This window comes from Gallus gallus, chromosome 13, assembly GCF_016699485.2.
Source record: "Gallus gallus isolate bGalGal1 chromosome 13, bGalGal1.mat.broiler.GRCg7b, whole genome shotgun sequence".
Taxonomy (NCBI): domain Eukaryota; kingdom Metazoa; phylum Chordata; class Aves; order Galliformes; family Phasianidae; genus Gallus; species Gallus gallus.
Window position 1 is genome coordinate 1,242,881 of NC_052544.1, and position 15,744 is coordinate 1,258,624.

The window sequence follows — 15,744 nt, forward strand, 5'->3', positions numbered from 1 at the left end:
CACCAGCTCCTCCATCACAGCCTGTGGTTGCTTCAAATCCTGCCGCAGGCCCTGTAGTTTCACCGGTCCTTGAAACAGGCCCTGGAGTCACTGCATTCTTATCAATAATCACTGATGTTTCTTCAACTCCCTTGAGAGGCCTTGTGTTTACTCCAATGCACCACACAGGCCCTGCAGTTGCCCATTGTCTCAAAACATCTCTGTGGTTGCTCCAACTCTCATTATATGACATGCGTCTTCTCCAGCCCTTACAGGAGGCTCTGTGGTTGCTCCAACCCACTCAACGCACTTTGTGGTTGCTCCACGTGCCATGACAAGCCCTACAGTTGCTCCGATTCCTGCAGCTGCTCCAATTCCTGCAGCAGGCCTTGAAGTGATTCCAACCCTCAAAACAGGCCCTACAGTTTCTCCAGGCCCTGTGCCTGGCCCTTCGGTCTGAACCAAGGAACCATCTCTGTTAGTATCAGTTGCCCCTATACCTAAGATGACACAACAACTGCAAATGTCAACTTACTGTCATAACCCATACAGGTGGCAATAACCATCTGATCCTTGACCATAAAGGAGCATGTAGCGGAGTACTGAGTTGTACATGACAAGTTGCAAATACCACTAAAGGAGGGGGTGAATCGGGCCAACGTGCAGAAGAGAAGGCCATCCGGTGGGCTTTAGATACTGCCAAATGAGAGAAGTGTCCAGTGTTTTGTCACTGATCTCACTCACTCACGGATGGTGGAAAACTCCCTGGGAGTGGTTACAGCCATGGAAGCAGAGTGTACGGCAACAAGGAGGCAACCCCATCAGATCTGTTGCATTGAGGAAACATATTCGTGCCTGTGTAGAGAACACAATTATGAAAGTATGTCATGTAAGATGCACTCGTACCCAAGAGTTACGCTACTAAGCAACATGAAAGCAACCAGCAGGTGGGTAAAGCTGCTAGGACTGAAGTGGTTCAGGTAGCTTTGCGCATTTACTATGTCCAAACTATTGCTATGTTATATACAGAGCCATGTGCCTGTTTTTCCTTTCACACACTTCTACATCTGAAGATGAAGAACAACATGTCATTTGTGAATTGACGGCAGTCAGAGTGGGAAGTGTCTTGGGAAGCTCTCCTCTGCCTGGATCTGTCCCCAGCCATAGTGGAACCAAAAATAAGGCTACAATAAGCAAGGTTATGGATCCACTCTGCTCTGTCTGAGGTGCCAAGATCCTATCAGGAGCATAAGCAGATAGATCCCAGGTGTCACTGTCATTTTTGCATGACATGAATGAGGAGCTGTGTATGGCAAAAGAAAACAATGACCGAGCCTTCTTACAGGATACAACCACTGCAGAGAGGGAAGGAAAAAAAAAAAAAAAGAGAGAGAAGAAAAAGGAGTTTACCCCTTGTAACATCTGCTCAAGAGACATACAACCTCTATTCAGAGAGATGCTGCTTCCTTTTCTGCTAACCCTTAAATGAGGGTGAGAAGGGGTGGATCCCGGCTCCACTCCTTCCAGTCACTCAGGTACATTGCTTGCACCCGAGTTCCCTGGATTAGTGATGCTTTCTCATCTGGTGCTCAACCATTGGTTCAGGCTGTGGCCTGGTAATTGCACTGCAAGACATGTTCCCAATTTTCTCAACACAAACACTTGGCCGATGGTTGATTTTCCTAGAAATGTCTCTGTTGTTCATAACAATAGTAATTTGACAGTTGGTAACAATACCAAATGGGTGGATGGATGGATGCATTACAGGCATGGAAAGGAGGAAGAAAGGAAGGAAGGGAAAGATGAAAAGCTGTCTTGGTCTCTGATGCTATTTAGCCTATCATGTTTCCAAGCCAAAGGAACGCAAGAGGAAAGCACAACAATGGCTGCATCTGAGTGAGTGAAGTTGAGGGCCTGCCTTTGCAAAAACAAGAAGAGGTTCCCATAGCTGTTAAAGCTGGAGAACTCCTCTATCCTGCTTTTCCAAGTAGATTCAGTGAGTTTGCAAAGAGTGGACTAGAAAACATCAAGAGAATTCAAATCCTTTGGAATGATGATGGAGGGATTGGGAGCACAGGTAATGTTCTCCTCCCTCAGAGTTGTTTGAAAGGAATTAGAGAGGGAACCTCTAAGAAGGTAAAGCATCTTGAAGTCTACCTGAAGTTCCTCTATCCCAATGCATGCATCATGGGAAATAAGCAGGAGCCGGAAGCCACAACTTTGAAAATTAGAAAATTATTACCTTTTTGTTACCATGGAAACGTGGTGAGAAGTTTCACACAACTGGAGCACTGCAGTCAAGAGTCTCAGGCTGTTCACAAGTGTTAGGCAGGAAAGGATGGGCAAGGGTGTTACACACTAGGAAGACTTGGGAGACTACTGACCCACGAGCCTCGTGTCTGTGCTGGGGAAGATCAGGGAATAGTTCTTTTCAGAAGCCTTGTTAAGTCACATGCAAGAAAAGAAGGTGACCTGACACAGTCAGCATTGTTTCACCAAGTGCAGATCGTGTCTGACCAATGTGGTGTACTTCTGTGGTGGAGTAAGATCATCAGTGGACGAAGGAAGAGTAAGTGATGTCATCCACATGGACTTGTACAAGGCTTTTGACATGGTCCTACGCAACATCCTTATCTCTAAGTTGGAGAGGTATGGATCTGAAGGATGGTCTATTCTGTGGATAAGGAACTGAAGTGGTTGGATGGTTACAGCCATAGGATTGTGGTCAAGAGCACTATGTCCAGGTGGAAACTGGTGATGAGTGGTGTCCCCCTGGGGTTTGTCTAGGGACTAATGCTCTATAGCATCTCTATTGATGAATTGAGACAGTGGGATGAGATGCACCCTCAGCTAGTTTGCAGATGACACTTATCTGGGGGTTCCAGTTGATACAGTGGATGGTAGGGATGCTATCCAAAGGACATGGACAAGCTTGAGAAGTGAGTCCACGTGAATTGAATGAGATTCAGCACGTCCATGTGTTGAACTTGGACTTGGGTCAGGTTCTTCCCGAGTGTGATTACAGTCTCGGAGATGAACTAACTGAGAGCAGCCCCGTGGAGAAGGACTCAAGAGTTTCAGGTGCACAAAGATCTTGACGTGAGCCATAAATGTATGGCTGTGGTACAGATGACCAACTGTACTGTGGGCTCCATCAGAATAAAGATAGCTATCAGGGTGACGGAGGTGATTGCGCCCCTCTGTTTTGCCCTTGTGAGGTCCCATGTGGAATATTGTGTCCAGGTTTATGCCCACCAGCACTACCATGGAGCAAGTGGAGCAAAACCAGAGGAGGACATGAAGATAATCAGAAAGTTGAAGCACCTCTGCTATGAAGTAATGCTGAGGCGGACTGGCTTGTTCAGCCTAGAGAAGAATCACACTGTGGCTTTCTAATACTTACATGAACTTACAAAGAAGAGGGTGATTGGCTTTTTACATTCCTTCCCTTCTGCTGATATCTGTGAGACTGGGTGTCCCAACTGCTGTTAAAAGGACCACAGTGGAGTTCACAGTGCAAAAACATGGACACACCTGAGTGCTGACTCTGAGTGCTCAGGCATTTCCCATGTGGGCTCAATTTATCTTGTTGCAAAGGGCTGCTCTCCTTGGCATCAGTCACGATCTATCAAACAGGAAAGCATTAGAGCCTTAGCACACTGGGTGAGGTGTGATACACAATGCGAAGCAAACAATAGTCAGCATTCTGTCCTACAGGAGAAGTACAATTGTGGTGCAATAGCAAGATGGGGTGATGGTGAATCGCTTGCATAGAACATCTTTCCCTGTAAGCTGTCTGGCACCAGTTCAATCACTGCAATACTGGTATGTGTCCTGGACCGCCCTTCTTGTTAATTTGCGGATTATAACGAAGAGAAAATGAGGAAAACGTGACCACGCACTGAAAAGAAATGACATAACATTATGCAAACTCTACAAGGCACGGAGCAAAAGATTTCGCAGTGGCGATCCAGGGAAGTGATACCCAGAGCAGCACTGCGTGTAAGACAGCTCCCAAACTCGGCGAGTATTTACACTGTGCTCTGGGATGGTGTTTGCAGGAGGAACGGAGATGCGAACCTCCAAGTCCACCCACATCGGCAGCGGTGCTCGGAACGCGGAGGAGGAGCAGTTCCCCGTTGCGCCGCTGGGTGGGGATGTTGGCCACGGAGCGGCAGCTCCCGCTGGCCGCAGCGCGCTTGCAGGCGCAGGCGCCCAGAAGAGCCTGTGCGAGCTGCTGGGGAAGGGAAGTGCGGCGGGGCTTTGGAGCCGGGCGCTCCGGGGCTTTGGGGCCGAGCTGCTGGGAAAGGCAGCTTTCGGTTGGCGAGCGGCAGCGCCGTGCGTCGGGGTCGGCGAGAAAGACTGCGAGCCATGAAAGGCCGGCTGTGGCGGAGAGGGACGGCGAGCGGGAGACAGAGCGGCGGCGGCGGCGAGAGGCAAGTGCTGCTGTGGCTCGTGTGCGTTTGCGTGTGGGAGAGCGGGGCCGAAACGCTGCGCTATTCGGTGGCGGAGGAAATGGCGAGGGACTCGTTGGTGGGCAACGTCGCCCAGGACCTGGGGCTTTCTCCGAGCCAGCTCGCGGCTCGCAAGGCGCGCGTGGTGTCCGAGGGGAGCGAGCAGCATTTCCGCCTCGATCCGCACAGCGGCGTCCTGACGGTCACGGAGACGCTGGACCGAGAGCGGATCTGTCCGCACAGCGAGAGCTGCGCGCTCTTGTTTAAGCTTTTCTTTGAGAACCCGGTGCAGCTGATCCGCGGGGAGGTGGAGGTTCGGGACGTGAACGACCACTCTCCCGAGTTCCCCGAGAAGGAGATGATCTTAGAGATTCTTGAAACGGCATCTCCAGGGACTCGCTTCCTCTTAGGAAACGCGAGGGATAGGGACATGGGGACTAACGGGTTACGGAACTACAGCCTCTCCCCAAATTCGCATTTCTCCCTAAATCAGGGAATAGGTAAAGGGGGCGGCAGATACGCGGAGCTCGTCCTGCAGAAGCCTTTGGACCGCGAGGAGCAGCGGGAGCTGCATTTGGTGCTCACGGCCACGGACGGGGGCTCGCCGCCCAGGTCGGGCACGGCTCAGGTCCGGGTGGTGGTGCTGGATGCCAACGACAACATGCCGGTGTTCTCGCGGGAGGTGTACGAGGTGCGCGTGGCCGAGAACAGCCCCCCGGGGCAGCTGGTGGTCCGGGTGTCGGCCGCGGATCCCGACGAAGGCTCCAACGGCAAAGTGCGGTATGCACCTTCACCTGAGCATGTCAGAGCAGTTCCGTCACAGCTGTATGAGCTGAACGCTGAACAGTGGGGAGATTCGGGTCTCAGGGAAGCTTAGGACTTACGAGGAAGAAAAAATGCCACGAGCTCGTGGTGAGAGCCTATGGACTGGCGGTGGTCTGTCTGCGCACTGCAGAGTGCACGTGGAGGTGCTGGACGTGAACGACAACGCGCCGGAGATCGCGCTGAGCTCCGTGAGCGCCTCCATCCCCGAGGACGCCCCGCCCCGCACCGTGGTGGCCCTGCTGAGCGTGCGGGACCGCGACTCCGGCGACAACGGGCGGACGGAGTGCGCCATCGAGGGCGACGTGCCGTTCAGCCTGACGGCCGCTTTCGCCAACCACTACGAGCTGCGCACCAGCGCGGCCCTGGACAGGGAGACGACGGCCGAGTACAACGTGAGCATCGTGGCCACGGACTGGGGCCGGGCGCGGCTGAGCGCTCGCGAAAGCGTGTCGGTGCGCATCGCCGACGTGAACGACAACGCGCCGCGCTTCACGCAGGCGGCGTACAGCATGTCGGTGAGCGAGAACGAGGCGGGCGCGGTGCGGATCGGCAGCGTGAAGGCGACGGACGCGGACGCGGGCGCGAACGGGCGCGTGAGGTACGCGCTGGTGCGGGAGGAGGGCGAGGAGCGGCCCGCCGTGTCGGTGGACGCCGAGAGCGGGGCCGTGTCCGTCGTGCGGCCGCTGGACTACGAGGAGGTGCGCGCCGTGGAGGTGACGGTGCGCGCCGCCGACGGGGGCTCGCCGCCGCGGAGCGCCACGGCGCTGCTGCGGGTGCTGGTGCGGGACGAGAACGACAACGCGCCCGTGGTGCTGCACCCGCCGGCCGACGGCGGCGCGGCGCTGGGCGAGCTGGTGCCGCGGCGGGCGCGGGCGGGCTACCTGGTGGCCAAGGTGGTGGCGGTGGACGCGGACGCGGGGCAGAACGCGTGGCTGTGCTACGAGCTGGCCAAGGCGACGGAGCCGGGGCTGTTCCGCGTGGGGCTGCACAGCGGCGAGGTGCGCACGGCGCGGGCCGTGGGCGAGCGCGACGCGGCCCGGCACAGGCTGGTGGTGCTGGTGCGGGACCGCGGGCGGCCGCCGCGCTCCGCCAGCGCCACCCTCGCCGTCGCCCTGGCCGACGGCTTCTCGGAAGGCCACCTGCGGGCGAGCGAAGAGGCGCCGGCCGCCGAGCCCGACGGCCGCCTCACCCTCTACCTCAGCGTCTGCTTGGCCTGCGTGTCCGCGCTCTTCGTGGCCGGCGCGGCGGCCGCCGTGGCCGCCAAGGTGCGGCGGGCCCGGCGGGGCGAGCCGGGGACCTTGCCCACCTTCCCGCAGTCCGCCGCCGACAGCAGCGCCGGCTCCCTGCCCCGCAGCTACGTCTACGACGTCCGCCTCGCCGCCGGCACCGTCAACAGCGAGTTCCGCTTCCTCGGGCCGCTCTTGCCCTGCTTCCCCGCCGGGCTGCCGCAGGGCGCGGCCGAGCAGCGGAGCTCGCTCTGCTCGGCCGGCCTCGGGCAAGAAGAAGGCGACTGGGCTGTGCAGGTGAGGGAGCGGAGCGTGGGGGACCGGGGGTAGAGGGAGGGAGGTTGGGGTCAAGGACGAATCAGCTCCTTGCGCGGCTGCGGCGCGGCAGGGAGCATCGGAGAGGCCGTGGGGGTGGTGTCGGAGAGGTCCCCCGAGTTGGGGCCGACAAGGTCATGGCTCCCGTTGACGAAATCCACCGTACCCTGTTTTTTCTTCTAGAGCCTTTGCGACAGCGTAACTGATATCACTCTATTTCCCCTCCGTTGCTGTCAGAATTCCAACGTTCGCTGCCCACTTTTTTTTACCACTGGCATTAGAACACGTTAGTAGTTGTGAGGAAAGCTTTTGGGTCTTTTCCCCACTCGCTGTTTCTTGACAGCTTTCATGTTATGCTTTTCTGATGTCCTTATGTAGAGCTTTCATTGGGCTATAGGATTCCTATAGACTTTTAATGTTGTCTTGTTGTTGCCCTCGTCTTTGATTCTGGGTACGGAAGAGTGGTCTCACATTCAGTTTGTTTCTGATGAGCCTTCCCAGCTTGTCATTGACAGCTGCTTCCTGTTAATGCCCCAATGTCAGCCCTCCACTGTGTTCTTTGCAGGGCCGAGCTCCCCTCTCTGAAGGCACGGCTCCCGGGGCAGTAGAGGAGAATGCCAGTTTGGATCAATGCCCCTGGCTCAGCCACCAGTAAGGGAGGAGAAGGAGCAGAATCTCGGTCCCCGTGGGCTGATGTCTTCGTAGTGAAATGAAGGAGAGACCAAACACGCACCAAAAATGTACCAGGAAAATGCTGTACTGCTGTGTGAGAGAGCAAGGACACTCCTGTTAACCAGTCCTCCATGTATTTATTCTGAACCCTTGATAGGTCTGCAGGGTGTTGCATGCTGCAAACACTGAGCCTTGTTACCTAATGATTGTAGTGCTGTTGTTCCTAAGTATTAAGTGAATGGGAATAAAAAGTTGGATGGGGGCCTTGGGTAGCCTGGTCTAGTATTAAATGGGGAGGTTGGTGGCCATGCCTGTTGCAGAGGTGTTGCAGATTCATGATCCCTGAGGTCCCTTCCAACCTGGGCCATTCTGTGATTCTCTAATATTCAAGGTATTGTTTTCCTACGTGTGTTTTTATGCATTCTTTTTTTGTTGTTGTTGTTGTCAGGTGGGCTCTGTAATATTGTAATCTATTCAATGCCAGGTTGTGAATCTATTAACCAAGCTGAATGTTTCCAGCAAAATTATTCTTGAATAACACTGAGAAGCTGGCTGCCATTGAGATGCCTGACATTCACACTGTGCACGTGCAATCAGGAGTTCTTGGGTTTTGTATGTTGTACCGGGTGGTCTTTGAGCACTGTATTTGGTTTTGGATTGGTTTGATTTATTTCCCAACATAAGTCTAAAATTAATGGTTCTAGAGCATTTCAGGATTATGGAATATAGATATGAAGAGATAATAAAATCTTCAAAGCCATGTGCTATTTCCCATTGCTCACATATTTCCTGGAGTTGAATGCCTGGTCACAGAAACCAATAAAATCTGCTGAGAAATCTGTCACAAAATGAGCTGTTACAGCCTTCTCCACCTGAAGCTGAAGGGTCACGTGTCCCTGTGAAATGAGGGCAGTGATTGTGAGAAGTGTCTGGGGAAGCTCTTCTCAGCCTGGATCTGTTCCCTGCCATAGTGGTGCCAGTGGTCAGGTTATAATAAAAGAAGGGTACGGATCCACCTTCCTCACTCTGTGGTCCCGAGGACATATCAGGAGCAGTGGTAGGAGCTTGAGGGAGCAGATACCAGTTGGTACTGTAACTGTTGTGTGGCATGAATGAGGAGCTGCATTCCCAATTTTATGTGCTGATGATGTCCTACAGCTGTTTTTTGTAAGAAGTCTCTGTGTTGCTGACTGTCCTGTTTTCCATTGGAATAGAGCTGACTTCCTTTGTACTGGCTGTTCTAATGTTTATTTTACTTTTAGAAGGACAACCACGTTTAGAACGGTGACTATTGAGTTGTTGCTGAGTAGTGCTGCACAGTTCCGGGGACATTCCATCTTCTCATACTGCCCTGAGAGCGAGTGGTGCCCAAGAAGCTGGAAGGGGGCAGAACCAGGACAGCTGCCCTAAACTGGCAAGAGGGATATTCTCTACCATGTGACGTCACAGAGAATTATGAATGTGAGGGTATCTGAATTGTGGGGTGCCACTGCTGCTTGTGAACTGACAGGGCATTGGTCAGCAGGTGGTCAGCAGCATCACTTCTTTGTTCTTTCTATCTTCTGGTGGTTGTGCATTTCTCCTTTTCTTTTTCTTCCTCGCTATCTCTTATCTGTCCATCAATATTTCTCTTATTACCTCTGTTTCTCAGTATCTCTCCCTCTATCTGTACCTCTGTCTTTGTCTCAATACTTCCACCTCTTCATCCTTTTATTTTTTCTTACGAGTTCTACTTGGGTTATGTTTTCTATCTCTTTCCCCCATCTCTCAGGAAGTGGGTGGTGAAGAATGAACGTGTGGTGCGTTCTGAGGTGCTGCCGGGTTATATAACACAGCAGTGCTTTTTGGAACCTAGTGTGCAGCCTAAGGGGCTGAGATAACACAGGTCTTAACCAAGTCTGCTTAAAAAGAGTTCTCATATGTGTTATAGTGGGTTAATAGCTTCAAGGCACAGTGTCAGCTTTTTAATTATTTTTGGAAGTCTTTCAGTGTGTTTTCTAGAAATTATTTTATTTCGCACCTAACTTTCTCTAAACGTTCTATGTTGTGCTGTTTACCGTCTCAGAGGAACGGGAAGAAGATTATCATTTTGCTATGACATGCAACACTGGCTTATGATGAGTCTCTTGGGAGATTCAGCTGGTGTTTACACTCCACACTGTCATCATCTTTGTTCTTAGGGAGCCATTGCTCTGATATTATTAAGACTTTTTCTTTTGTCTCCTGAGAAAGCAAGACTATGGGAATGTGAACTGGCCTTATTTTCCTCCATTTCCTCTATCTCCCTTTCTCCTTCATCTACCTGTTATCTTTCGCACAGTTACAATAGCTCTTGAGAATGTTAAATATCCTGGAGATGTTCAAACTAGCAAGACCCTACTGCTGTGTCTCCCGAATACATTTCTGGTTTTGTCTATATTTAAACAACACTTTGTAAATACAACCCAGAGCTATGCCCTGAGACAGTAATATATGACTGTCCGTCTCTGCGAAAGGATACTAGCAGGCCCCTAGAAGAGTCGGCACCATCAGTGCTTTGGAACTCCACCCCAGAACAAGTGCAGGTTCCAGAAAAACGGTCAAACTGTTTGCAGCAGATGTGCCATCACTCTGGCAACTGTAGAGAGACACCAATCACTGCAACATGCTGGGGCTTGGCCTATGCCTACTGCTGCCAGATCATCACCATTCAGCACATGCAAGAGAAGGGAAGAGAAGGTCTCTAACTCTAATGACAGTGTGACAGGCCCTTTGGCTGCTCCAAGTTCTGTGATAGGCCCTGCAGTTTCTTCAGCCCTCACTACAATCCCTATGGTTGCTTTGAGGCCTGTGTCAGCTGCTCTGGTGGCTCCAAGCCCTGATTTGTGCTCTGTGGCTGCTCCAACTACTGTCACAGGCCCATAGTTACTTCAACCCCTGCTATTGGCCCTGCAGTTGTCTCCAGCTCCTCCATCACAGCCTGTGGTTGCTTCAAGTCCTGCGGCAGGCCCTGTAGATTCACTAGCCCCCAAAACAGGCACCGGAGTCAGTGCATTCCTAGTGACAAGCCTGCTGTTTCTTCAACTCCTATGAGAGGCCTTGTGTTTGTTCCGGCTCATGCAACAGGCTCTGTGGTTGCTCGTTGTCTCAAAACATCTCTGTGATTGCTCCAACTCTCCAAATATGCCATGTTGTTTCAACAACCCTCTCAACAGGCCCTGTGGTTGCTGCTGCTCACGGGACAGGTCCTGGGGTTGCTCTTTCCTCTGCAATAGGTCCTGTGGTTGTTCCAACCCACTCAACACGCTTTGTGGTTGCTCCGAGTCCCATGACATGCCCGACAGTTGCTCCAAATCCTGCAGCAGGCCTTGCAGCTGTTCCAACCCTCAAAGCAGGCCCTGTGGTTTCTCCAGTCCCTGTGACAAGTCTTCCATCTGAACCTCAGAACCATCTGTGTCGGTATCAGTTGCTCCTATGTGTAAGATGAGACAATGGCTGCAAATGTCAACTTACGTTATGTCATAACTCATAAAGGAAGAAATCACCGTCTGACCCCTGACTGTGCAGGAGCTGCAAGTATTTTGAAATATTTCAATCATTGTCCAAGGGAGCACATTGTCACGTGGCAGCTCCAGTGCTGGGATAATGGGGACAGCAGCCTGGACATAGTGGACAACAAAGTCAGGCAGCTGGCATTCAGGCAGTTTAAGGAATTTCAGGCTGTTTAATGAACTGTTGGATGAGATCTTTTGAGAAGCTGTCCTTAGCAACTAAACAGTGGAAGAAAGCTGGCTTGTCTTCAAGGATATCTTTCTGAGATCACAAGAGCTTCTGTCCCTCAGAATAAGAAAGTGAGCAGGGGAGGAAAGAAACTGGTATGGCTATGCAATTATCTGCTGGTCAAACTGAGGGAGCAGAAGAGATTGTAGCAGCTGTGGAAACAAGGGTGTGTCACCTGGGGCGAATACAGGGATGCTGTCTGGACTTGCAGAGGGGGATTAGGGCAGTCAAGGCACAGATGGAACTGAACTTGACCAGGGATGTTAAATACCACAAGAAGGGATTTGATTGGTAAACTGGCCAGAAAGGCAGGCCCTAGAGAGCATACTTCCTTTGATAAATGAGAAAGGAGAACTGGCTACGACAGGTATGGAGAAGGCTGAGGTACTAAATGAGTTCTTTGCCTTGATCTTCACTGGCAGCCAGGATTCATGTATTGCTTGCATCCCTGGGCCACTAGGTAGGAGCTAGGGAAGTAAATCCCTCTCTTTTGTATGGGCAGAGCGAGTCTGAGATAGCCTCATGAGATTGAATGCCTACAAGTCTGCGGGACTGGATGACATGCATCCCAGCGTCCTAATGAAGCTGGCTGATATGATTGCTGAGCTGCCCTCCATCGTATTTGAAAAGTAGTGGCTGTTGGGTGAAGTCCCTGGGGAGTGGAAAAAAAAAAAAATATCACTCCCAGTTACATTACCTACAGTAATAAGGACCCAGGGAACTACAGGCTACTGAGCATGACCTCTGTATCAGGGAAGATCATTGAACAGATCCTCCTAGAAGATATGTTAAGGCACATGAGGGAAGAGCAGCTGATCTGAGACAGTCAGAATGGTTTCACCAAGGGAAGGTCATGCCTGACCAATCTGGTGGCCTTCTCTGATGGAGTGATGACACTAGTGGACAAAGGGAAAGTGTCTGATGTCATCTACCTGGACTTGTGCAAGGCCTTTGACATGGTCCTCCACTGCATCCTTACTTCTAGGTGGAGAACGGTGATGAGCGTTGTCCCCCAGGGGTCTGTCCTGGGGCCAGTGCTCTTCACCATCTTCATCAATGACATTGGTGATGGGCTTGAGTGCACCCTCAGCAAGTTTGCTGATGACTCCAAGCTGAGTGGTGTGGTTTGCACATTAGAAGGAAGTGACTCCATCCAGAGTGACCTCAACAAACTTGAAAGGTGGTCCCGTACTAACCTAATGAGGTTAACATTGCAAAGTGCTAGGTTGTGCACTTGCATTGGAGTAACCTCCTGATACGTATACAGACTGGGAGAAGTACACCAGGAATGGATTGTCCCAGGGCTGGAAACACGTCCCTACCATTTCCAACAGAATGTTTTAAACTGCACTGGAACAGAATGAAGCTCCTGAACACCTGCACTACATCGATGGCATCATTGCGTGGGGCAACAGGGCAGAGGAAGTTTTTGATAAACATAGGAAAAGAATCCAAATTCTTTTGTAAGCTGTTTTCTCCTGCATAGGAGATGCATTTTTTAAGGAAGAGAATGGCAACATTGCCATTATCTGGTCACAAAGGAAGAGATCAATAAAAAAAAAAAAAAAAAAAAAAGCTGAGTTTCCAGTGCCTGACAAAAGTGAAACACAAGCTTTCTGAAAAGTTTCAATTTTCTCAAGAGTGCATATTCTGCATTACAGTCTGATTGCAAGTCCTCTCTATCAACTGACCCAGAATAAGAATGACTTCAAATAGAGGCCTCAGCAATGACAAACCTCTGAACAAATGAAAAAGGCAGATAGTTCATGGGCCAGGAGAGGACATAAAAATCTACACTACACTGCAGATAAGGAAAAAAGCCCAACCTGAAGCATCTGGCAGAAAGCTCTATGGGAGTCCTCTTTGCTTTGTATACCCTTAGGCTCTGGGATACTGAGGATCAGAGGCCTGCTACACTCTGCCTGAAAAAGAGATATTGGTAGCACATGGAAAAGTTCAAGCTCCTTCATATGAAGAGAGCAACAGAGGTAAAGAAGAGCAACAGCAGGTAAGAAAGAATGAAAACTGGCTCACCCCTTATGATGACTGGTAAGGACTGAAAAGGATTGCAATCTCTGTCTAAAGTGATGCTACTCCCTTGTCTGCAACCCTCAGGTGAGGGTGAGGAGGCATGGATCCTGGCTGCACTCCTTCCAGTCGCTCAGGTACATTGCTTGCTCCTGAGATCCCAGGGTTAGCACTACCTTCTCACCTGGTGCTCAACCATTGGTTCAGGCTGTGACCTGGTAATTCCACTGCAAGCTGTATTCCCACTTCTGACTACTTGGCCTATGACAGTTTTTACTGGACATTTCTGTGTTGCAGATATCAGTAGTAACTTGAGAGATGGTAACAGTCCGAAGTGGATGGATGGATGGAGGCATGCATTGCATGGAAGGAAGTGAAAGACAGAAATTGACTTAATCTCTGATGCTGTTTAGCATATCATGCATCCAAGCAGAAGTGATATAACAGGACAGTGCAACAATGGCTGATTTTAAGTGAAGCTGGGGACTGGCCTTTGCAAAAGAAGATGAAGCTTCCCTACCTGGTAAACCTGGAGAAGCACTCCATCGTGCTTTGTCATGTGGAGTCAATGAGGATGCAACGAGACTACTTCAAAACATCAAGAGATTTCATATCCCTTGGGAGCTTGTTGAAGGGATTGTGAGCACAGGTAGTGTTCTCCTCCCTCAGAGCTGTTTGAAAGGAAGTAGGGAGAGCTCCTCCAAGAAGGTAATACAGCTTACAGCTCACCTGAAGTTCCTCTATCCCAATGTATGCATCGTGGGAAATAAGCAGAAGCTGAAATCCCTAGCTGAGAAAATTATAGAAATACAGGCTATTTGTTATCATGGAAATGTGCTGGGAAGGATCACACAACTGGAAGACTGCAATCAAGAGCCAAAAGCTGTTTACTAGTGTTAGGCAGAGAAGGATGAGTGAGGGTGTTGTCTACTAGGAAGATTTGGGAAACTACAGACCTATGAGCCTCATGTCTATGTTGGAGGATATCAGTGAGCAGATTCTCCTGGATGCCTTATTAAGACACACTGCTTGAAAAGTTGATTGGACACAGCCAGCATTGCTTCACCAAGGGCAGACTGTGTCTGACGCATCTGGTGTACCTCTATGGGAAAGTGACAGCATCACTGGGCAAATGAAGAGTAAGTGATGCCATCCACGTGGACTTGTGCAAGGCCTTTGACATGTCCCCACATAATATCCTTATCAGTAAGTTGGAGACATATGGATTTTAATGGTGGACTATTCAGTGGATGAGAAATTGGTTGGACGACCACAGCCATGGGACTGGGGTCCAGAGCTCCATGTGTGGCTGGAGGTGGGTAATTAGTTGCGCCCCTTGGGAGCAGTGCTCTTCAAAATCTGTATCAGTGGATCTACACAGCGGGATCAAATGCATCCAGAGCAAGATTGGTGATTGATTGGTGGTTATTTGAGTGATACGTTTGATACAATGGAAGTAAGGGATGTCATCCAAAGGACCTGGTCAAGCTTGAAAAAGTGAGTGTGAGGAAATGGAAAGAGTTTCAGTACATGCAAGTGCGAGGTGTTCCACTTCAGTCGGGTCACTCCCAGGTTGGAGTACAGTCTGGGAGAAGAGCTAATGGAGAGCAGCCCTGTGGAGGGGGACTTGGAGTTTCATGTCAATGAAGAGCTTGACGTGAGCCAGAAGTGCCTGCACGCAGCCCCAATACACATATGCATCCTTAGCTCCATCAAAAAAGAGTTGGCTAGAAGAGTGAGGGAGGTGATTGTCTGTCTCTGCTTTGCTCTCGTTAGGAACCACCGGGAGTACTGTGTCCAGGTCTGTGCTCAGGCTGCAGCACCTGTGATTTGAAGAAAGGCTGAGGCAGACTGGCTTGTTCAGCCTGGAGAAGGATTTGGGGAGACCTCACTGAGACCTCCCAGTACTGGAAAGTGAACTTCTAAGAAGTGGAAGACCAAGTTCTTCCCTGCCCTTCTGGTATTGCAAAACCTCTGTATCTCCAAAGAGTGAAAGTAGTTAGCAGCTCTTGGATAGGCTTGTATGAATCTGGGGACAATTTTCAGTCAGGTGTGGGAGTTCTGTTGTGTGGCAACACACTTCAGCATCAGGGCAAGGGAGGTGAGGTTTGTCATATCAGGGAAGAAAGGCGCCATTCACAGGGGAAAGAACTAGAGCCCTGGGTCCTTTGGGTGAGGTTTGATACACAGTGTGTAGAAAACATGATCAGGATTCTGCCCTAGAACAGAATTATTGTTCCAGTGTGTAAGCAAGCTGGAGTGATGGTGAATCGTTTCCTTACAGCACCTTTACCTCAAAGCTGCCTGGCTCCTATTCTGTGCTGATATCTGTCAGGACCATCCCTGCACGTACTTACAATTTGCTGGTTAATAAGAAGAGCAAGTGAGGAAAACGTGACCGTACACTCAATGGAAATAACATTTTGCCATTTCGACACAGCACGGAGCAAAAGAGTTCGCGGTGGAGACCCGGGAAGTGATACCCA

General features: G+C 50.7%; 1 protein-coding gene across 1 annotated transcript; it reads left to right on the plus strand.

Annotated features, from left to right (window-relative positions):
- Positions 1 to 4,206: 4,206 nt before the first annotated feature.
- LOC107054460 (protocadherin beta-15-like) lies at positions 4,207 to 12,736 on the plus strand. The gene is given in 3 exon segments (XM_015293497.4): positions 4,207 to 5,277; positions 5,279 to 6,781; positions 7,365 to 12,736. Coding segments are annotated over 3 exon segments (2,520 nt in total). The 5' UTR covers positions 4,207 to 4,350; the 3' UTR covers positions 7,455 to 12,736.
- The last annotated feature ends 3,008 nt before the right edge of the window (positions 12,737 to 15,744 follow it).